Source organism: Mesoplodon densirostris, chromosome 4 (assembly GCF_025265405.1).
Source record: "Mesoplodon densirostris isolate mMesDen1 chromosome 4, mMesDen1 primary haplotype, whole genome shotgun sequence".
Classification (NCBI taxonomy): domain Eukaryota; kingdom Metazoa; phylum Chordata; class Mammalia; order Artiodactyla; family Ziphiidae; genus Mesoplodon; species Mesoplodon densirostris.
Window position 1 is genome coordinate 48,090,741 of NC_082664.1, and position 23,367 is coordinate 48,114,107.

Here is a 23,367-nt window from a genome sequence, read left to right on the forward strand (position 1 = left end):
ATTCTATCTGACATAGAATAAACCTTGTCGGGACATCTAAAATGCTACACTTGAATGAAGTTCAAAATTTCTCTTGCCCATTTTTTCTACTTTCTCAGGTGAGTCGTCCCTTCTAGAACTGAGGGTGGGTCCTCGGGAGACAGTTCCCCTTTGTGTGATAAGGTGCTGGACATAGTTACCAGGCAAGGGAAAGATACATTTCAAGTATTGACCTGAAATAGATTGCCAGATGTTTCTCCAGCAAAGATGGGTTTATTCCAGATCAGTAGAGAACTGTAATTCGGGATCTGCATCCACATGCAATTCCCCAAAATGGCAAGGGAGGAAGAAGAACACTTTTATAGAGGGGAAAAGGAAGTTGGGAGGACTATGGCAAACAAAGAGCCCACAGCTTTTAATTGGCTGAGTCCTTGCCAGGAAAGAGGAGGAGTCTTTCATCTTCCTTTTGGGCTCTGCTGTTATCACAGGGCGCGAGAGCTCCCTTGCTGGTCTCCCAACCCTATTTAATTCAGGTTTCTGTTTATTAATTTTTTACACAAATGAAGCTGGAGAGGAGCTTGTTGCCAAAAGGTAGGACCTCGAGGTATATCGTGATGAAACATTATTTTCCAAAGTGTAGATGGGATTCATTTATAAGAAGGTGTCTGGATCTCATGGTCTGGCTTGGACAATTCCACGTCAACTCTTGTTTCCCCCGACATCAGGAAACTGCCTCTGCCCTCATTAGATTGTGAGTTCCCCTGGACAAATATTGCCCATTGCTGTAGTTTGCCATGCTTCTGTGGCCTGTAGTACTGTATATGTCTTCTTTGATGCCTTCCTTTCTCTCACCACTGCATACAGTCAACCAAGTCCTACTGAGCTTATCTCCTAAATATTATCAAATATATTCACTCCTTTCTCTCCCAGCTTCCACAGCTTTAGTCAGAGCCACAACAACTTTTGCCTGGATCATTGCTATGGGCTCCTTGCTTCCAGTCTCATGCTTCTCTAATGGGGGTCACTGCATCCAGCTGAGCAGTTTATATACTGCAAAAGATGGCTGGCCAAGGAGGTTAGTGGGGCTGAAGTATCGCCTGCATTCTTGTGCACGGGTACAGGAGCTCTGTTTATCTGGAGAGAGTACCTTTGTAATTTGCACAAAGGTGCCACATAATCCTCATGTCTATCCAATGTGGTAGCCACTAGCCACATGTGGCTCTTAAAATTTTTTTAATTAAATTTATTTATTTTATTTATTTTAATTTTTGGTTGCATTGGGTCTTCGTGCTGTGTGCAGGCTTTCTTTGGTTGCGGTGAGCGGGTCTACTCTTTGTTGCGGTGCACAGGCTTCTCACTGCAGTAGCTTCTCTTGTTGAGGAGCATGGGCTCTAGGCATGAGGGCTTCAGTAGTTGTGGCAAGTGGGCTCAGTAGTTGTGGCATGCAGGCCTTAGAGCACAGGATCAGTAGTTGTGGCGCACGGGCTTAGTTGCTCCGTGGCATGTGGGATCTTCCTGGGCCAAGGCTCGAACCCGTGTCCCCTGCATTAGCAGGCAGATTCTTAATCACTGCGCCACCAGGGAAGCCCTGGCTCTTTAAATTTTAATTAATTAAAATAAGTAGAATTTAAAGTTCAATTTCTCAGTCATACTAGCCACATTGCAAGTGCTCAATAGGCACAAGTGGCTATTGGCTACTATATTGAACAGTGCTGATAAAGAAAATTTCCACCATTGCAGAAAGTTCTGTCAGACAGCACTGGATAGACTGCTTCTAAACCATTCTCTATACAGTTTGCTGGTGTGAGCGATCTTTAGCACAAAGGTAAACATGTCCCTCTCTTGCTTAAAAGCCTTCAGTGATATCCATTTCCATCAGTGATATCCATTTCCATCAGCAGCAATCATTCAGCAGGTGGTGAGCCAATTTTGTGGGTGACAACCAACATTAAAAACAAGACAGCAGGGAAAAGCAACAAATAACATACACGGGAATCACCATAAGGTTAACAGCTGATCTTTCAGCAGAAACTCTGCAAGCCATAAGGGAGTGGTAGGACATATTTAAAGTGATGAAAGGGAAAAACCTACAACCAAGGTTACTGTACCCAGCAAGGATCTCATTCAGATTTCATGGAGGAATTAAAACCACCAAACCAGCTTTACAACAAATGCTAAAGGAATTTCTTTAGGCAGGAAACACAAGAGAAGGAAAAGACCTACTAAAACAAACACAAAACAATTAAGAAAATGGTAATAGGAACATACACATAGATAACTACCTTAAATGTAAATGGATTAAATGCTCCAACCAAAAGACATAAACTGGCTGAATGGATACAAAAACAAGACCATATATATGCTGTCTACAAGAGACCACTTCAGACCTAGGGACACATACAAACTGAAAGTGAGGGGATGGAAAAAGAGATTCCTTGCAAATAGAAATCAAAGAAAGCTGGAGTAGCAATTCTCATATCAGACAAAATAGACTTTAAAGACTATTACAAGAGACAAAGAAGGACAGTACATAATGATCAAAGGATCAATCCAAGAAGAAGATATAACAATTGTAAATATTTATGCACACAACATAGGAGAACCTCAATATATAAGGCAAATACTAACAGCCATAAAAGGGGAAATGGACAGTAACACAATCATAGTAGGGGACTTTAACACCCCACTTTCACCAATGGACAGATCATCCAAAATGAATATAAATAAGGACAAATGCTTTAAATGATACATTAAACAAGATGGAGTTAATTGATATTTATAGCACATTCCATCCAAAAACAACAGAATACACTTTCTTCTCAAGTGCTCATGGAACATTCTCCAGGATAGATCATATCTTGGGTCACAAATCAAGCCTTGGTAAATTTAAGAAAATTGAAATCGTATCAAGCATCTTTTCCAACCACAACGCTATGAGACTAGATATCAATTACAGGAAAGAATCTGTAAAAAATACAGACACGTGGAGGTTAAACAATACACTACTTAATAACCAAGAGATCACTGAAGAAACCAAAGAGGAAATCAAAAAATACCTAGAAACAAATGACAATGAAAACACGATGACCTAAAACCTATGGGATGCAGCAAAAGCAGTTCTAAGAGGGAAGTTTATAGAAATACAATCCTACCTCAAGAAACAAGAAACATCTCAAATAAACAACTGAACCTTACACCTAAAGCAACTAGAGAAAGAAGAACAAAAATCCCCAAAGTTAGCGGAAGGAAAGAAATCATAAAGATCACATCAGAAATAAATGAAAAAGAAATGAAGGAAACGATAGCAAAGATCAATAAAACTAAAAGCTGGTTCTTTGAGAAGATAAACAAAATTGATAAACCATTAGCCAGACTCATCAGGAAAACAAGGGAGAAGACTCAAATCAACAGAGTTAGAAATGAAAAAGGAGAAGTAACAATAGACACTGCAGAAATACAAAGGATCATGAGAGATTACTACAAGCAACTATATGCCAATAAAATGGATAACCTGGAAGAAATTGACAAATTCTTAGAAAAGCACAACTTTCCGAGGCTGAACGAGGAAGAAATAGAAATAAAAAGAGATCAATCACAAGCACTGAAATTGAAACTGTGATTAAAAGTCTCCCAACAGGGCTTCCCTGGTGGCGCAGTGGTTGAGAGTCCGCCTGCCGATGCAGGGGACACGGGTTCGTGCCCCGGTCCGGGAAGATCCCACATGCTGCGGAGCGGCTGGGCCCGTGAGCCATGGCCGCTGAGCCTGCGCATCCGGAGCCTGTGCTCCGCAACAGGAGAGGCCACAACAGTGAGAGGCCTGCGTAATGCAAAAAAAAAAAAAATGTCTTCCAACAAACAAAAGCCCAGGACCATATGGCTTCACAGGCAAATTCTATCAAACATTTAGAGAAGAGCTAACACCTATCCTTCTCAAACTCTTCCAAAATATAGCAGAGGGAGGAACACTCCCAAACTCATTCTATGAGGCCACAATCACCCTCATACCAAAACCAGACAAAGATGTCACAAAGAAAGAAAACTACAGGCCAATATCACCGATGAACATAGATGCAAAAATCCTGAACAAAATACTAGCAAACAGAATCCAACAGCACATTAAAAGGATCATACACCATGATCAAGTGGGGTTTATCCCAGGAATGCAAGGATTCTTCAATATACACAAATCAATCAATGTGATAAACCACATTAACAAATTGAAGGAGAAAAACCATATGATCATCTCAGTAGATGCAGAAAAAGCTTTTGACAAAATTCAACACGCATTTATGATAAAAACCATCCAGAAAGTAGGCATAGAGGGAACTTACCTCAACATAATAAAGGCCATATATGACAAACCCACAGCCAACATCGTTCTCAATGGTAAAAATGGAAACCATTTCCACTAAGATCAGGAACAAGACAAGGTTGTCCACTCTCACCACTATTATTAAACATAGTTTTGGAAGTTTTAGACACAGCAATCAGAGAAGAAAAAGAAATAAAAAGAATTCAAATCAGAAAAGAAGAAGTAAAGCTGTCACTGTTTGCAGATGACATGATACTATACATAGAGAATCCTAAAGATGCTACCAGAAAACTACTAGAGCTAATCAATGAATTTTGTAAAGTAGCAGGATACAAAATTAATGCACAGAAATCTCTTGCATTCCTATACACTAATGATGAAAAATCTGAAAATGAAATTAAGGAAACAATCCCATTTACCACTGCAACAAAAAGAATAAAGTACCTAGGAATAAACCTACCTAAGGAGACAGAAGACCTGTATGCAGAAAACTTTAAGACACTAATGAAAGAAATTAAAGATGATACAAATAGATGGAGAGATATACCATGTTCCTGGATTGGAAGAATCAATATTGTGAAAATGACTATACTACCCAAAGCAATCTACAGATTCAATGCAATCCGTATCAAACTACCAATGGCATTTTTCACAGAACTAGAACAAAAAATTTTACAATTTGTATGGAAACACAAAAGACCCCGAATAGCCAAAGCAATCTTGAGAAAGGAAAATGGACTGGAGGAATCAGGTTCCCTGACTTCAGACAATACTGCAAAGCTACAGTAATCAAGAGAGTATGATACTAGCCCAAAAACAGAAATATAGATCAATGGAACAGGATAGAAAGTCCAGAGATAAACCCATGCACATATGGTCACTTTATCTTTGATAAAGGAGGCAAATATACAATGGAGAAAAGACAGCCTCTTCAATAAGTGGTGCTGGGAAAACTGGACAGCTACATGTAAAAGAATGAAATTAGAACACTCCCTATCACCATACACAAAAATAAACTCAAAATGGATTAAAGACCTAAATGTAAGGCCAGGCACTATAAAACTCTTAGAGGAAAACATAGGCAGAACACTCTATGACCTAAATCACAGCAAGATCCTTTTTGACCCACCCCCTAGAGAAATGGAAATAAAAACAAAAATAAACAAATTGCACCGAATGAAACTTAAAAGCCTTTGCACAGCAAAGGAAACCATAAACAAGATGAAAAGACAACCCTCAGAAGGGGAGAAAATATTTGCAAATGAAGCAACTGACAAAGGATTAATCTCCAAAATATACAAGCAGCTCATGCAGCTCAATATCAAAAAACCAAACAACCCAATCCAAAAATGGGCAGAAGACCTAAATAGACATTTCTCCAAAGAAGATATACAGATTGCCAACAAACACATGAAAGGATGCTCAACATCACTAATCATTAGAGAAATGCAAATCAAAACTACAGTGAGGTATCACCTCACACCAGTCAGAATGGCCATCACCAAAAAATCTACAAACTATATATATTGCTGGAGATGGTGTGGAGAAAAGGGAACCCTCTTGCACTGTTGGTGGGAATGTAAATTGATACAGCCGCTATGGAGAACAGTATGGAGGTTCCTTAAGAAACTAAAAATAGAACTACCACAAGACCAGCAATCCCACTACTGGGCATATACCCTGAGAAAACCATAATTCAAAAAGAGTCATGTACCACAGTGTTCATTGCAGCTCTGTTTACAATAGCCAGGACATGGAAGCAACCTAAGTGTCCATCGACAGATGAATGGATCAATAAGAAGTGGCACATATATACAATGGACTATTACTCAGCCATAAAAAGAAATGAAATTGAGTTATTTGTAGTGAGGTGGATGGACCTAGAGTCTGTCATACAGAGTAAAGTAAGTCAGAAAGAGAAAAACAAATACCGTATGCTAACACATATATATAGAATCTAAAAAAAAAAAAAAGTTTCTGAAGAACCTAGGGGCAAGACAGGAATAACGACACTGATGTAGAGAATGGATTTTAGGACACCCGGAGCGGGAAGGGTAAGCTGGGACCAAGTGAGAGAGTGGCATGGACATATATACACTACCAAATGTAAAACAGATAGCTAGTGGGAAGCAGCAGCATAGCACAGGGAGATCAGCTTGGTGTCCACCTAGAGGGGTGGGATAGGGAGGGTCGGAGAGAGACGCAAGAGGGAGGAGATATGGGGATATATGTATATGTATAGCTGTTTCACTTTGTTATACAGCAGAAACTAACACCCCATTGTAAAGCAATTATACTCCAATAAAGATGTTAAAAAAACAAATAAAAACCACCTAAGAATAAAAGAAAAGAAACAAACAAAAAACCCCTCCAAAAACAAGACAGCAAAAAAGAATAGAAGGGCAAGTACTCGTGGATATTTAGTTTTGTGAAATTTTTGTTTGTTATATCTGTATTTCTCTGTATCCAGATGTCCATGTCTCTATAATTCCACGTGTGTATGATATTCTGCTGTGTTGCAATGAAAAAGACTAATTGTGTGTGGTGAGCAAAAGAGATTGAAAAACATGGGTTTATGGGATATGAAGTCTGAGCTCCTTAAGCAGGCATATAAGGCCCTCTGTGATCTAAACCCTTGATGATCCCTAACTCTCAGCACTGTCTTGTCCACGAATTTAGAACTGTTTAGGTGGTTTCACCTAAGACACCGAAATTTTTTTTTTTCTTTCATCTCTGTGCCTTTGCTCACGTTGAACCCTCTGCTTGGACGGCTGATCCTACCGTCTCTTTGCCTGGACAACTTCTACTCATGTAAGCCTCAGTTTAAGAAACATCTATTCCAGGAATCCTTCCCTGAACGCTGCAGGGTGGGCTTGGCGCCCTGCTCTGACCTTTCATAACATGCTGCAGATGTCCGTTAACAGGGTAATAATGCTGTAATGATTTATTTAAGTATTCATTTCCGGCACTATACTAACTTCTTTCCGTGCTAGTACTATTTTACTCACCTTTGTATCTCAAAGGAGAAGTACAGTACCTGGAACATACTGGCACTCAGTCAATGAATATTTGTTCAAAGAATAAAGGAGCGAAGTAGGCAAAATAAATTAATCCTCTATGCAGACAATACAAGTGCATGGCGGACTCCGGCCACCGGAGGGCGCCTTGCACCGGGGCTGGTGCGCAGGCGTGCTGGGAGGGCTGGCGCCCCTGCGGCGGCAGCGGCGGCGGTGTGGGTTGTGGTCGCGGGAAGTGAATGGTTTTACCCAGAGGGCCCTGCGCCGCCTTTCTCCGCTGGCCGCGGCGCTGCTCCCTGCTCCTCCTCCCCGGCCATGGCGTTCACGTTCGCGGCCTTCTGCTACATGCTGGCGCTGCTGCTCACTGCCGCACTCATCTTCTTCGCCATTTGGCATGTGAGTAGCCGGGGCCGGGGAAAGAAGGGCGAGGTGGCGGCGCAGCCTCTTTTCGCCCCGGGCCCGTGGTCGGGGCGGCCACGGCCCTCGGAGGTCCGCACGCCCGGGAATGGGGCCAGGCCGGGGCGGTGCCGGCCGCGCGGCCAGGACCCTGCGCGCCCTCGGTCCGCGAACCGGGGGCTGCAGGTCCAGGAGGAGCCGAGGCGTCCGGCGGCTGGCTGGCTGCGCCCGCTGTGTCCCGGCGCAGGCCGCGCCCGCCGCTACTCCTCCCTCGCCGGGTGGGGCGGCCGCGGTCCTAGCGGGCCCTGAGGGACAGCGCTTCGCTGGCCGGCGCCGCATCCCCGCGTTCTCTCGTCCCTCGGGAGGATGTCAAGGGCGCAGAGGGGCGTGCTACGTGCTCAGCCGGAATGAAGTTTGCCGAAATATTATTATTTAATGCAGATTGCCTTTGTTTTCTGGTGTCCACAGGAGTGTGGCCCAAATGAGGTAGTTATAACCCACTTTAGATAAATTTCCAGCTCTACTTTTCACGCACTTGTTGGGTGCTTTTCAAGTAGAATCACCCCCCGGCCCCCGGCATTGTCTCCTGGTGAACTTTGATGCCGGTTGAATTGATTACTTTGTTGACCGTTATCTCCGAACTTTCCCCCTAAATCATACTTTGACCGACAGGTTTCTTGAGAGACTTCCTAGCCACCTCTGTGTTCGGAGTAGCCGATTTAGTAGAGGTAGTTTTAATTTGATTTTGAAAATGCTCAGAAACCTTACGCTTCTCTAGGGTAATTTTTTTTTTCTCTCTTTTACTCACATCATGTTGCAGGACAGAAGCACATCCTTACTGGTCCCTGTAAGGAACAAGTTAAGTTCCCTGTGAAATACAAGAGATTTTTAAGGATTCCTGTTTCTCTAACACAAAATTAGAAGCAGCCTTTTGGACATCAGCATTCATTAAAAATGTATCTTATTTTTGCTCTGCCCTCCATATTCTAGTACCTTCTGGGATATTGGTCTTAGTTTGAATGATTGGGCATGTTCACTCTCATGTAAATTTTCAGTCAGGTTTCATCATGCCCATAGCAGGGATTTGTTATGGAACATACAGGGGCAGAGTGATTTACGTGGTGGCAGTGTCTTGTGCAAAAAAAAAAAAAAAAAAAATTCTCAAATCCATTCCCTTTTGCTAAGGAGTGTAATTACATTTGTAATTATTTGAAACCCAACTGCTTGTGTAGTGGGGGAATGCTTATGTAGGCTGCTCCCTCAAAATGCTTTGTTAGTAGGAACCCATAACTTGAAGAGCATTTTGGACTCTTCTTTGGTGGAATAAAGACAATAAGTAAAGGTAATTTGGGATGCAAACTAGCTCTGCCTTAGTAAACCTCTGATGAAACTGAAATGTGTGGTTCCTTGCCGTTTGTAGATGAGGAGTTAATCACTTCCTGCTTGATGGGCACTCTGTTTTCTGAGCTGATGAGGATTCTTAGAAGAGAGCTGTGGATGGCTTACATTTTGAACTAGATTGTGTTTTGCTAAGAAAACCTGAACTGCACTTTAAAGAAAAAAATGGGTAATTTAAATGAATATGTGTTTGGGTGAAGTAGGTGATTTTAAGTCCTGTTACAGAATTAAAAATTTGTTTGTACTCCACAGATTAGTGGAGAGCTTATATCCTTAGGGATTTCTAGTAGTTCAGAGGATTGTGCATCCTTTGGGAAAAAATAGAAAATTCTAAATAAAGATATAGTTTTAGTTTGTTAACTATGTAACCTTCAGTTTCTTTTCTTTTTTTAAAACTTTTTATATTTTTAATTTTTAAATAATTTATTTTTGGCTGCATTGGGTCTTCGTTGCTGCACGCGGGCTTTCTCTAGTTGCAGCGAGCAGGGGCTACTCTCCGTTGCGGTGTGCGGGCTTCTCATTGCGGTGGCTTCTCTTGTTGCAGAGCATGGGTTCTAGGCACGCGGGCTCAGTAGTCATGGAGCACAGGCTTAGTTGCTCCGCAGCATGTGGGATCTTCCCAGACCAGGGCTTGAACCTGTGTCCCCTGCATTAGGCAGGTGGATTTTTAACCACTGCGCCACCAGGGAGGTCCCCAGTTTATTTTCTTAGGTCATTTTAAGTATCTGTCAGAAGACTCATCTGGAAATTTCAGGTATAAATTCAGAAAATCCAGTTTATGTTAATTGTTGTATGGAGGATTTTTTTTATGCTGATGGTTACATCTCTCAGTTTAGTCCTAATTCATGTGATTGATGCTTTTTGGAGAATAGAGTTGGGAGCATAGATTTGTTTGAAAGCTAAAAATGCAGAAGTCATTCTCCAAAGATGTGCATTGAATTTGAAGGTATCCTGAATTGTGTAGTTTGCTATCTTTAGGGATTGTTTGTTTGTTTTGTTTTTGCACTTTTTGGGAAAACTTTGTGAACGTCCTTGTCCAGACCCACAGTCACAGAAGATTTGAAAACCACTAGTTTAAGAATCTTTTCAGAAGAGTTTTGACAACTCTAGCTTATAGCACTCAAACAGAAACCCATTCAGCAACATACGCATTAAAAGATCCTTTGAAATCACCTGAAGAAACTGTCCAGTGGGAAAAAAGTTAAAGCACAAGTTTCATACTCTGCTAGTAAATTGGATCTTGTTATAGGGAAGTAATTGTATTTGCGATCACAGTCAGTCCTTGTCTTAAACGTTATTACTAAAATGCATTGGGAATATATCACAGCTAATGTCAGGTAATTGACTAATTATATCCATAAATAATCAGAAATTAGATTAATAATCAGAAATAAATAATCAGAAATTAGTATCTCCTATTTGTACATTTATATTTTTAACATTTATATGCGTTAGGGGTCATTAGCAAAGGAAAATGCCTTTTGGTGAGTTCTGTACTTTTTTTTAAGCATAGGACTATTTTTTCCTTTTTCCCCCCTTTCATTCAGTAAATATATATATATATATATATATATATATTTTTTTTTTTTTTTTTTTTTTTTTTTGCGGTATGCGGGCCTCTCACTGTAGTGGCCTCTCCCATTGCGGAGCACAGGCTCCGGACGCGCAGGCTCAGTGGCCATGGCTCACGGGCCTAGCCGCTCCGCGGCATGTGGGATCCTCCCAGACCGGGGCACGAACCCATGTCCCCTGCATCGGCAGGCGGACTCTCAACCACTGCGCCACCACGGAAGCCCAATATATTTTTTTAATATTTATTTGGTTGCGTCAGGTCTTAGTTGCGGCAGGCGGGATCTTCGTTTCGGCATGTGGGGTCTTTCGTTGAAGCGTGCGGGCTCAGTAGTTGTGGCACATGGGCTCTAGAGCATGCAGGCTCAGTAGTTGAAGCCCGGGGCATGTGGGATCTTAGTTTGCTGACCAGGGATCGAACCCGCATTCCCTGCATTGGAAGGCGGATTACTAGGAAGGCCTAATAAAAATTTTAATGAAAGTAGAAATAGAAGGAAAATAATTAAACATTAAAATGTAAGTTCTGTGAGAGCAAAGATTTTTGCTGTGTTCACTGCTATGTCGCAGGGCTTAAAATAGTGCCTGGCACCTATATAAGTGTTCAATCAATATTTACTGAATGAGACTACCCCGGTGGTCTAGCGGATTCCAGGAAGGGCAGATTAAATTCTTTGTCCCCTGGGTGACTGGTGGCAGCAACTAAAATAGCTCCCCCATAAACTTGGGGCCTTTGGCTTCTTATTTTCACACAAAGTGATGTGTCACCCCTATTTGATTTTTAGTGCATTTTGACTTTGAAGTTCTGTGTTCAGTGACCTTAAATGTTAAAGCCACATTTCTTCTCAGAGTGCAAACAGAAACATTCTTGATTCTTGCTGTTTTTTTTAATGGTATGATATAAAATTTTTATTTATTTACTTATATTAAAGGATAGTTGATTTACTCTTGCCATGCATTTTATTTGTTTATTATTTATTGGCCACGCCACACAGCATGTAGGATCTTAGTTCCCCGACCAGGGATGGGACCTGTGTCCCCTGCAGTGGAAGCATGGAGTCTTAACCCCTGGACTGCCAGGGAAGTCCTTGCAATGCATTTTAAGTGGATGAGATCTTTCTCCCCTTATCATATTTATAACTGTTTCACTCATCACACCATGAGAAGCTAGCCTTACCTGGGCTTTACCCTTCTTCAGTCTTTAGTTTGGTGACCGAATGAAAGGACCTGCATGTGGTAGGAATACACAGAGGACACGAAAGGAGGTCAGATTGATCATGTTTGCAGTGCCCTTAAACAGGCCTGCTCCTGCCTGTGTGGTGCCTTAAGGTGAATTAGAATAAGATGCCTCTTGAGGCACAGGATTAGAAAAGTCCTCCCTCCTGAATAGCCCCTGTTGCAGAGCCCATGCCAGGGTGCTTGGCAGCAGGAACGTGCGTGGCATTGTGCCCCCACCTGGCCTTTTGTTCTGTGCAGAAACTGCAGTACTGTATGTGGTGGTCCTGGCTGTGGAGTTTAATATTCTCTTAGTGTTCCTCTATTCTGAGGCTATTTCTTGAATTTCCAAATCGAAGCAGGACTGTGAAATGTATGTGCTTAGGTACAAATGGGAACAAATTGAAGCATACAAGTCCACTTCTAGTGTCCCGCTGAACACTGACAAGGGAGGGACGTGCACAGATGATTAAAAACACTTCACCCTGAGGGGCACACAGTCTAGTGGGGGGACACAAACCTGAACTTAAATCCTCTCCTCCAGTATGAGAAATGCCAGCCTGATAGCGTTATAAAGCCTTGTGCTATGTGGAGATTAGACAGGCGTGCAATTATTTCTGCCCAAGGGAGTTAGGGAGACCTACAGGGAGGAGTTGACATAGGAAGAATGTTTGTTTAGGATAAAGAGGAGCTTCCATAAATAGTCATGGCTAGGGGAGAGACTATTTCAAGCAGAGAAAATAACTTTAGTGGAGGCATTGAAAAAACTGAAAATTGAAGGTATTTATCACAGTGATATCAGATCATTTTAATGATAACAATATACAAGTGTTTTCAATTCTTTGAATGTGATTCTAGTTATTTATTAATTACCATATATTGAGCTTACTGTAAACTGGTACATATAAAGTTGCTACACTTCTGCTTTTGTCCTATTAACTTACTTTATTCAGTTGTTGTTTGATGGGGCAGGTTTATTGCTGCTTTTTATTAAAGTGAGAGATCCTAACTATTTTGTTTTTATTTTAGATTATAGCATTTGATGAGCTGAAGACTGATTACAAGAATCCTATAGACCAGTGTAATACCCTGAATCCTGTAAGTTATAATATAGGCTATTTCTCTAGATTTTTAAACGGTTTTTGCTTTTAACTTGATATAATTTGAAAATGGCCAATATTCTCAGTAGCATGATAAATTTGTACTTTTTGAAGTAGGCAGAATTTAAAAAAATATTCTTTTTCCTATCCTGCTTGACTATTCTATTATTAATCTGCTGGTGATCTTGTCAGCTGTCATACTAACATTCTTCCAATCTGCTTTTTACATTGTCGGCCAAAGACAGTTGAAAAGGTCAAAAAGATTAAAAGAGTCAAAATTGCATTAAAGGTGTGTACTGCTTTTTAGTTTAATGTTTTAATGCTACGTCCATTTCATGGGGAGGGTTAGGGCGTTTGTATTTGTAAACTGTTCTGTTCAGTGTGCTTGTTCATATGCCTGTTGAGGTTTATGATTTCATGAAATTTCATATTTTATGCAAATGTTTGCTTGCTGGCCCAGTCAAGTAGGGAAAGCTGTTAAATGCTCATGCATTTAAAAAAATGTTATAGCCATAGGCACTTCGATATTAAATTATTAGGTGCAGTGTTTGAAAGTTGGTTAACGTGAAATGACTTTAATAGGTGAGATTGTTCTTTTGTGGTAACTTACTCTGAGGTAGTCTGTAGGTGGAGTCTTTAGTACCGTATCTATTTTTATCTTTGGTTTTGTCTATTCTGGAATTTATTTATTCTTTCAGCAGCTGTTTATTCAGAGCCTTTTAGGTGGATAGCTCTGTTCTTAGGCTCTGGAATCTTGCAGTAAGGCTTACCTTTGGATTCATGCTGTCAGAATTTTGTGGATAACAATTTGTATACAAATGTCTACATAGTTATTTCTAGTATCTATCCACTCTAAGTTTCTAAAGCAAACCTGTCTTCCACTAAGTTCTGAGCTCTTCTGGATTTAGTTATAATGTGGCCCCTTTGTGCTTAGGGGTTTTATATATATATTTGACTTCATTTAGTTTACAGGAAGATTCTCCTTTAGCCTGTAGGTTTGATTTTTGCCTAACTGGTCAGAAACTGAAAGGATTTTTGTAGGAAAGCAGTGAGTATGTCTTCAAGAAATAGAATGTAATAATTCATCTTTAAACATTACTTAATGAAGATTAAAACATGTATAGACTTTAGCTGTGTAAAACTGTGAAGCACTAGCATGCTAGAGGGCTTTTATCTAGAAAGGGTCTATAAAGTTGGTTTGCTACTTTTATCATTGTTTCCTAGATAAATAGCCATGATGGAATAGATTCCTGGTTTGTCTTTAAAGAACTGCTACAGTAAGACTTGATGTAGGTACAATTAAAAGTATTAACTTGCTGTTTCTCTACTCTTATGAAGCAAAATATGAGATGAATCTGCTTTTTCACTGGAAAGTAATGATGTTCATTGTAAAACATCTTAACTTACTGTTTAAACTAATTGTTACCAAGAAATTAACAAACTGAAATTTCTCCTTTTGATGGCTGTTTATTAATAGTATTCTATCTTCTTTGGCTTTTCATTACTTCAAATAACCAAATGATGATGAAGATGATAATAGCTGAAATCAGATGAGGGCTTTACCTGGGTTTTTTCATTCAGTTTTCATGACAATCCTAAGAGGTGAGTATATTATACTCATCAATAGGAGAGTAAACTGAGGCTTAGTGATGTTCAGGCACTTTGCCCAGGGTCACACAGCTAACGTAGAGTCAGAATTCAAACCCAGACTGCCTGATTTTTTAGGTTTAGATTCTTGTATTTTCCTAATTTACTATAACTTAAGAGGGACTAATTTCATTTTAAAATATAGAGTGTGATTTTTGGCTTTTTTTTTAATGGAAAGAAATTGTCACTTTGTGCTTGGGACATCCTAATGCTACAGTGGATTGGAAGGAAGTTTCTACACCAGCACAAGTTGTGTTTTGGATAGGGTGCCGATAATTGGCTTAATAGCAGTGCATCTGACAGTTTTCCCTATTGAAAATTTGTTTTGACAATTCTGCCAAAGTATGGGGGAAGACAAATACCACTGTATTTAAAAATGTGAACCTTAACTACAGAATATTATGATTTGCATGTTTAAGTACTATCATTTCAGCCTTATTTGCATGCGGTGTTTATGGATACTAGTTTTTGTGTAAATGTGGGTTCCTAAATGGAATCATTTTGTGCCACTAATGGGGAAATTTCGTCATTAAAGAATGATTGAAGAGGACTGGTCTTCATGAGAGATGCATAGTAAAAGTATCTGGACTCTTTTGAGGAGAAGAGAGGGAGTGTGGCATTTGTTTCATATTAAAACTGGTAGAGTTGCAGATTAGCTTTATTATCACTCTTATTAAAGAATATTGTTTAAGAGCAGTAGGGATCATGCTTTCAAAATCATTTTCTCCCCATACCCTAGTCTGGAAAACTTGGATGATGATTTGTATTGTTAGATCACTTGGTTTTAGAGGGCCAAAATAGGCTCATTATATTTTAAAGAAAAGTCTTTAATTTAAACTAGTATTATAAACAGCAGCTTTAGTGGAACTCCTAATGAAATGTATTATATATTTTTCTTGGTTTGTCCTGGTTGTAGTCTTTGTGTTCCAAAGATTTTCCTATGGATATTTTCTTGCAGATGTTTAACTTTGATCTTAATTAAATGCTGGCTTAATGGTCCATGTTATTTACATGTTTATATACATGTGCAGAGTTTATCTTGTTATTATATTACTTAAATTTGTAGAAAATATCTGGTTAGTGGTATAGATTAATTGGTTTTACTGGAATTTTATTTAAAATAGTATTAATTAAAAACTTTGCTTTACAGCTTTGAATGGGAAAAGTAATTTGGGAGTGCTAGAAAATGGACTTGAATAAGTAATATATTATTTCTACAGCTATAGTTTCCCCTCAGGAAAGATCTGATGGGACAGTGCAGCACATTTGAGAAACTGGCTTTGAAGCTGTGACTTGTAGGAAGCTCTTTGGCTGAAACTTGAAATGAAAGGTTTTGGTATTTATATTTAACAGAGTCATTAGGCTGAAATCTGTAGGATGAGAAAGATAATTTAAAGTAAAGCATGAACTCTTGGTCATTTTACAAAAAGCATTTTGCTTGAACTAATTTTTCCTCACTTAATACTACCTGCTATCAAAAGATGTATTTTGTTTTTGAGTTCTGAGCTCCTACTGGTCTGCTGTGTTTGTAGCCCTTCATTGGAGAAAGCAGGCTGAAAGAAATAGGAAGGCCTTGTAGGAATGGGAGCTCAGGAACCGGGAGAATTCCAATTTCATGGTTCAGATCTTAGTCTTTTCCCTCCTGCATTGCAGAAAGCACATCGTTTGCATCTGTGCACATTAATGTTCTTTCCCCCCGACTGTGCTGAGATTATTGGCTGTTGGCTTTCCATTGAAAAATTACTTTTGTGGTAATGTGATGTGGTTTGCTAAATATTGTATATGTAACATCCTTGGTTTCTGTTTAAAGGCTTAAAAACAGTAATGTGTAAACTTCTAAAGGGGAGTTTTGTTTTTGTGGATTTTTTTATATCATGTTGCATGTGATCAGATATTTCATTTTTGTATTTTCATCATTCTTGAATGGTGGAAAGAAAAAATATTCTGAGTGATTAGCAAATAACTGTGTTTGAACAATCTGGGTGGTAACTTTGTATAATTTAACCTGTTGCTCTAAGAGTTTGGGTTTTAAATTTTAAGTTATATCTTATTCTTTTAGTGCAAGCTATATCCTCTGGTCAGTTGGCATATAATCCTGCTTTTGTTCAAAAGCTTAATATGGAAATAAAACTCAGTAGCATCTTTCATTTCTGATTCTAGGAAAACAGTGATTTTTCATTAGTGAAACTTAGTTGCCACCTGCTTTCCAAATTAGCAGTTGATTTAATGCCAAAGCATTTTTGATAACTGGCTTGTGTTTTTCTTCCAGCTTGTCCTTCCAGAGTACCTCATCCATGCTTTCTTCTGTGTCATGTTTCTTTGTGCAGCAGAGTGGCTTACACTGGGTCTCAATATGCCCCTCTTGGCATATCATATTTGGAGGTAATATTTAGATACACTTCTAATACTTTTCCTAATTAAATTTTAATTATACTATGGTTGATATGGTTATCTTACATGCTAGTCACCTAAACGAAATTAGTTGGCATTTATTTTTAAAACCACATGGATGCACAAATAACTGTGTTAATACCTCTTATGGAGCTTATGTTATTATTCTTTAAAGGGTTTTTTTTAAAGTGAGGTATAACTTACATACGATAATGTGTGAACATCTAAAGTGTACAGCTCAATGGATTTTTACATATGGATACACTTGTGAAACTACCGCCCAGATCAAGATATACAGCACTTCCAGCCCCCAGAAGAGTCCCTTGTGTCCCATTCCAATCAGTTAGCCCTGTACTTTCATAGGAGAACCAGTGATCTCTTGCAGCTTAGATTAGTTTTGTCCATCTTTGAACTTCATATAAATCAAATTGTACAGTGTGTCTAACTTCTTTCTCCATGTTTACTTTATGACTTTAAATTTGGTTATTTATAAAAGATTCATATTTCATAACTTCTAAATGTTATATCTGATCTGTATAGCATTAGAGTGTTTTGATTTAGATAGGCATGTCAAAATCTCATTGCCCTTGATTTTAGGAAATACACACAGAAGAAGTATTTAAGAGTAAAGTGGTTTCACATCTGTAACTGGCTCTAAAATGGCTCAGAAAAAAATGTACGTGTATTTAGAGAGAGAACAGAAAAGAGAAGGACAAAGCTGTGTGGTAAATGTGAACATTTGGAATATCTTGGTGAAGTGTTCTTTATGTTAAAATAAAAAGTTGAAAGAAAAAATTGTATTTCCTTTTTACAGTTATTCTTAATTTTCTTGGATTTCTCAAAGTGTAGAGGAGACCAGATATGACTTGTTTAACCACCTTGTTCTCTGTAGGGGCTCCAGTTTCAAAATTAAGATGATAAAAGGAAAGAACTCCACCTAGAACTAAAAGTATGCTTCCCAATGTGGACCACCTCTCATTGTAACAAATATTATTTGAGAAGAAGAATGCTCCCTTGCATCCTGAAGGTTAGCTTCCATTCTGAGTGGCTAATCAACTGTGTTTATTACAGGTATATGAGTAGACCAGTGATGAGTGGACCAGGACTCTATGACCCTACAACCATCATGAATGCAGATATTCTAGCATATTGTCAGAAAGAAGGATGGTGCAAATTAGCTTTTTATCTTCTAGCATTTTTTTACTACCTATATGGGTAAGTTTAAAAAACAAAACGAAAATATGATTTCACTTTGCTGCCAGAAACATTTGCAGGCATTATGGTATGAACACCTTAAAATCCACTTGAAGAATAACTCATGTCTTGAATGGTGGTACTGATAACAGCACAGTACACACCAGCAAATTCACACACATTGAATAAACTGGTACTTGTCAAGGCAGCCAGCTGATGTGCAGTCAGAGGCAGAAGGTTGGGTCAGGGATGCTGCTTCCAAAGTCTCAGACAGTCAGTGAAGGACAGTCCTCATTCTCCATGGCAGAGCAAGAGGATATGGCTGTGTGCGTTTGCAAAAAAGTTTCTGCTTGGCTTCAGTGTCTGTCTCAACATTATGTTTAATTTTTTCTTTATCATTCTTCATAAACTGTACACTCTACCCTTTATTTTCTGGTTTGCATGATCCGAATGGGATGAAGGAAAGAAAAGTTCTATCATATAGGATGCTGCAGTTATTTATTTATTTTATTATTTATTTAATTTTTTGGCTGCATCGGGTCTTAGCTGTGGCACACAGAATCTTCGTTATGGCATGTGGGCTTCTCTCTAGCTGTGGCGTGCGGGCTCCAAAGTGCAAGGGCTCTGTAGTTTGTGGCAAGCGGGCTCTCTATTTGAGGCATGCAGGCTTAGTAGTTGCGACGTGTGGGCTTAGGTGCCCCAAGGCATGTGGGATCTTAGTTCCCCTACCAGGGATTGAACCCGCATCCCCTGCATTGGAAGGCAGATTCTTAACCACTGGACCACCAGGGAAGTCCTGATGCTGCAGTTATTGATTTTCCTCCCTTTATACTGTGATGGACTCATATCATCATTCCTCTAGGTCAGGGTTTCTTGATCTTGGCACTGTGATATTTTGAGCAGGATAAATCTTTGTTGTGAGGAGCTGTCCTGTGCATTGTAGGATGTTTAGCAGCATCCCTGGCCTCTGCCCACTAGATGCCAGTAGCTTCCCCCTGCCCCAGTCATAATAACCAGAAATGTCTCTAGACGTTTGCCAGATGCCCTCTGTGGGGCAAAATCAGCCCTGGTTGAGAGGCACTGTTCTAGGTGTACTGCAGGTGGAGGAAAACGGCTGCTTATTAAAACTAGAAATGGACACGGGCGAGTGTGGAGTTATAATTTTTCTTTAAGCTTTATAAATACACTTTTCCCATTTTTTATTGATAAATACTCAACTGGAGAGGAATTTCTACCTGATTGTCAAAATATGAAGAAAATTAGTTGTATTAGATGTAATTTTGGCAGTAATTAAGTTTCTCTTCCCTCTCCTTTTTGTTACTTGAAAACTTGCTTATTTTTTGTTTACATCATACTGGTTTCCATTATGGAAAAGGGTGAAGTGCTAGACTTGAATTTATGGAAAATGTATTTTTATGATTTTAGACGTTATATTTGTGAAAAATGAGTGTCCGTTAGTACACCTAGAGACGTTCATACATGAAACAAAGATAGTGAAAAAGTTCTGAAAAGTGAAATTCCATGTGTCCTTTTAATTTCTGTTCATTTTCAGTTTTTAGTTTCTATAATAAGTGTTTGGAACAGTGCTGGCATATAGTAGGCACTTAAAACATATTTGTTGAAAGAAGGAAAATAAATGAATGCTTGAATAAATGATAAAATTGGAGATGTAGAGTTGTGGGAAAATATTCACCAGGAGATGGTGGCACTACATCATTCATTTGTTTTAAATTGTCCATCAACACACATGCACACACACACGAGTCCAGGCGGGAGGCCCAGCCAACACAGTGCCTTGATTGAGGAGAAAGAGAAGGACAGACACCCAGTCTGGGGGTCATATCAGCCACGAGCCCCCATAAGAGCAGCAAACTAAGTCCCAGGCCTGTCGATGGAGTAGGGTATCACCCCCACCTGAAAGGCCTTTCTGAGAAGAGCCGGGGACAGCCAGCTGTCTGCCCGAGGAGAATGGAAACAATCGCCCAGATCATGAGAGCCCACAAGTCCACTCTGTCTCCATCATCTGTCCTCAGGCCAAGCACCAAGACCATTGACCCATTGGGCCCCCTCCCAGGCTGTCTGTGAACCTCTGTGAGCCCAGCCCTTACAATGAAGCCCATTGTCTTTCTTTAAAAAGCAATAGTAGGGACTTGCCTGGCAGTCCAGTGGTTAAGCCTGCGCTTCCACTGCAGGGAGCACAGGTTTGATCCCTGGTCGGGGAACTAAGATCCCGCATGCCAGGCAACAGCGCCAGAAAAAAAAAAGCAATAGTAATGGATAAACATCATATTTAATCTGTGGTCCATCCAGACAATGGAATATTATTCAGAGATTAAAAGAAATGATCTATCAAGTCATGAAAATACATGGAGGAAACTTAAATGCATGTTGCTAAGTGAAAGAAGCCAGTCTGAAAAAGCTACAGACTGTCTGATTCCAAATACATGATATTCTGGAAAAGGCAACACTATGGAGACAGTAAAAATATCAGTGGTCACCAGGGATTAGCAGGGAGGGAGGGATGAATAGACAGAGCACAGATAATTTTTAGGGCAGTGAAACTATTCTGTATGATACTGTAAGGGTGGGTACGTTTGCCAAGCAAATATACGTGTGTCAAAACCTGTAGAATGTACAACAGCCAGTGAACCTTAATGTAAACACTGGACTCTAGTTAATAATGATGTGTCAGTATTGGTTCAGTTGTAACAAGCATACCACACTAATGTAAGATGCCAGTAATAAGGGAAATTGTGTGTGTGTGTGTGTATCTGTGTCTGTATGTCTGTCTGTGTGCTGGGAGCGGGAGGTCCATGAGAGGTCTCTTTACTTGCAGCTCAATTTTTCTGTAAAGCTAACACTGCTCTTTTAAAAAGTCTATTAATTAAATAATGATAACAAAAAATAAATAGTCTGTCAAGTTTGCTCACCTCCTTGCTTTGTATTTCCATTTAGACACACATGCTTTTGAACCATGCCTCTCCCACCTTGCCCTTCATGTAGGATCAAATGGTTATTGCTTTTTATTTTGCTTGTTGGTCCCCTTTTCTTTTTTAAACTTTCTGCTATTGCCTAGAGCCCTTCTCTAATGGGAAAGTTCCTTGATTGATCATTCCTGTCTGTAAAATGGGGATAATGGTACCTACTCTACCTCCTAGGACCTAACAGAAGGCCTGGCATGAAGTGAGCCCTTGGAGATGCTCACTCCTATTCTTAGACATAGCTCTGGAGCAGTGTGCTGTTTGGATTGCTTCTCTAAGCTCTGATCCCCATTAAGCTTTCAGCTGTGCTGTTCTACTTGCTAAAATTGGAAAGGAAATAGGGGACAACTACAGCACATGCACTGAGCCAATCCTACCTTAGGCAAAAGTCCATAAATGCAGATTAAAATCATACTGTGAACTTGTCATTCATTGGTCTTTCCATTTTCTGTGATGGTGTGATATCATGAACTAGTTTGCTATATAAAGCAGACTCAACTTTTTGGTGCGCTTAGTTTTTATAATTAGGAACGTTTGAGTTAATAATAGCCTTTTTCTTCTTTTCAGCATGATCTATGTTTTGGTGAGCTCTTAGAACAACACTCAGAAGAACTGGTCCAGTTAAGTGCATGCAAAAAGCCACCAAACGAAGGGATTCTATCCAGCAAGATCCTGTTTCCAAGAGTAGCCTATGGAATCTGATCAGTTACTTTAAAAAATGACTCCTTATTTTTTAAATGTTTCCACATTTTTTGCTTGTGGAAAGACTGTTTTCATATGTTATACTCGGATAAAGAATTTAAATGGAATTACGTATAAATTAATATAAAATGATACCTCTGGTGTTGACAGGTTTGAACTTGCACTCCTTAAGGAACAGCCATAACCCCTTAAATGACTGCATTAATTATTGACTATCCTTAGTCCATTGGAAGCTTTTGTTTATAGAAGTTGTAGGGCTCATTTTGGTTTTATTGAAATGCCATTTAATTATAAATTAGCTGTAGATATCAGGTGCTTCTGAGGAATTGAAAATATATATCTGACCTGTGGAAACTTCATGGGTTTCCTCATCTATCATGTAGGTGATTATATATGGATGCATTAAAAAAATGAGTGGGATTTTTTTTCCCTTTGACTTGAAATATTATCCCTGTATATTGCATGAATGAGAGATTTCCCATATTTCCACCAGAGTAATATACTTGCTTTAATTCTTAAGCATAAGTGAACATGATACAAAAATATATGCTGACTTACTTGTGAAGAATGCATTTAAAGCTATTTTAAATGTGTTTTAATTTGTGAGACATTACTTATTAAGAAATTGGTTATTAGTGTTCTAATCTGGTGGTAAAGATGTTAAGAGTTTGCAAGTACTTTAGATTTTCAAAACTGAATAGAGAGAACATTGTATAACCGTCCTGCTGTTCCTTTAGTGCAATACAATAAAACTCTGAAATTAAGACTTATTTTCAGTGCATTGTTTTAAAGATTACAATAGCTATTCTTAAACTTGCTTATTCCAAATAAAGACATATCACTGTCAATTTTTTAAAAGATAGTAGAGTATTACATTTTTTTAAATACCATGCTTGGATCTAAAAAGGAAGATTTTTAAATGGTTAAGCACATTACCTTCTTTTGTCACTTGACAAGATTCATAAATACTGATGGTACAGCATCAGTATTTTTCTTACCAATTAAAAAAAATTATTGTGAAACTTAAAATGTTTAAAATATTTTTTTTCCTTTTTGAAACAGCATGTTTTAAGGTAAAATGACTTATAAGTTTGGTTTTTTTGCTGCTGCTTGTAAGGCAGGTAAATTATAATTATGGCTTGCATGTTTCCGTAAGCATTCTTGTGCTTTATTTGGGATGAGGAAGTTAGGGCAATTGAAAATAGTTTTAAGTGGTTCAAAGTTTCTTCAAGGATCAAAGAAAGAAAACCATAGGCAGAAATTCCACATAATGATCAAGGGAGTTTATGGATGTGTTTGTGGAAGTCTTACTCTAAGTACCCCTTGAATTAGATGCTGTACTGTTGTATTCTCTACTAGTGAAAAAAATGCCTCTCCACCTTTGGGAGAGTGGCTGTTACTGTTTTGAGGTTGGGTAATGGGGGGGTGAATATGTTGAAGAAGAGGATGTAGAACCAGAAGAGTGAGGA

The 23,367-nt window shown here is 39.2% G+C and overlaps 1 protein-coding gene across 1 annotated transcript; it reads left to right on the plus strand.

Annotated features, from left to right (window-relative positions):
• Positions 1-7,538: 7,538 nt before the first annotated feature.
• On the plus strand, positions 7,539-22,662 carry CNIH1 (cornichon family AMPA receptor auxiliary protein 1). Its single transcript, XM_060096195.1, has 5 exons — positions 7,539-7,704; positions 12,913-12,981; positions 16,900-17,012; positions 18,093-18,236; positions 21,764-22,662. The coding sequence occupies exons 1-5, from the start codon at positions 7,624-7,626 to the stop codon at positions 21,789-21,791; spliced, it is 435 nt and encodes a 144-aa protein (XP_059952178.1). The 5' UTR covers positions 7,539-7,623; the 3' UTR covers positions 21,792-22,662.
• The last annotated feature ends 705 nt before the right edge of the window (positions 22,663-23,367 follow it).

Bases quoted from the DNA above. Each gene is read 5' to 3' on its own strand.
- CNIH1 (XM_060096195.1), top strand. From the start codon at position 7,624: ATGGCGTTCACGTTCGCGGCCTTCTGCTACATGCTGGCGCTGCTGCTC. The intron at 7,705-12,912 runs GTGAGTAGCCGG...TTTTTATTTTAG, and splicing joins TCTTCTTCGCCATTTGGCAT to ATTATAGCATTTGATGAGCT. The intron at 18,237-21,763 runs GTAAGTTTAAAA...TCTTCTTTTCAG, and splicing joins TTTTTTTACTACCTATATGG to CATGATCTATGTTTTGGTGA.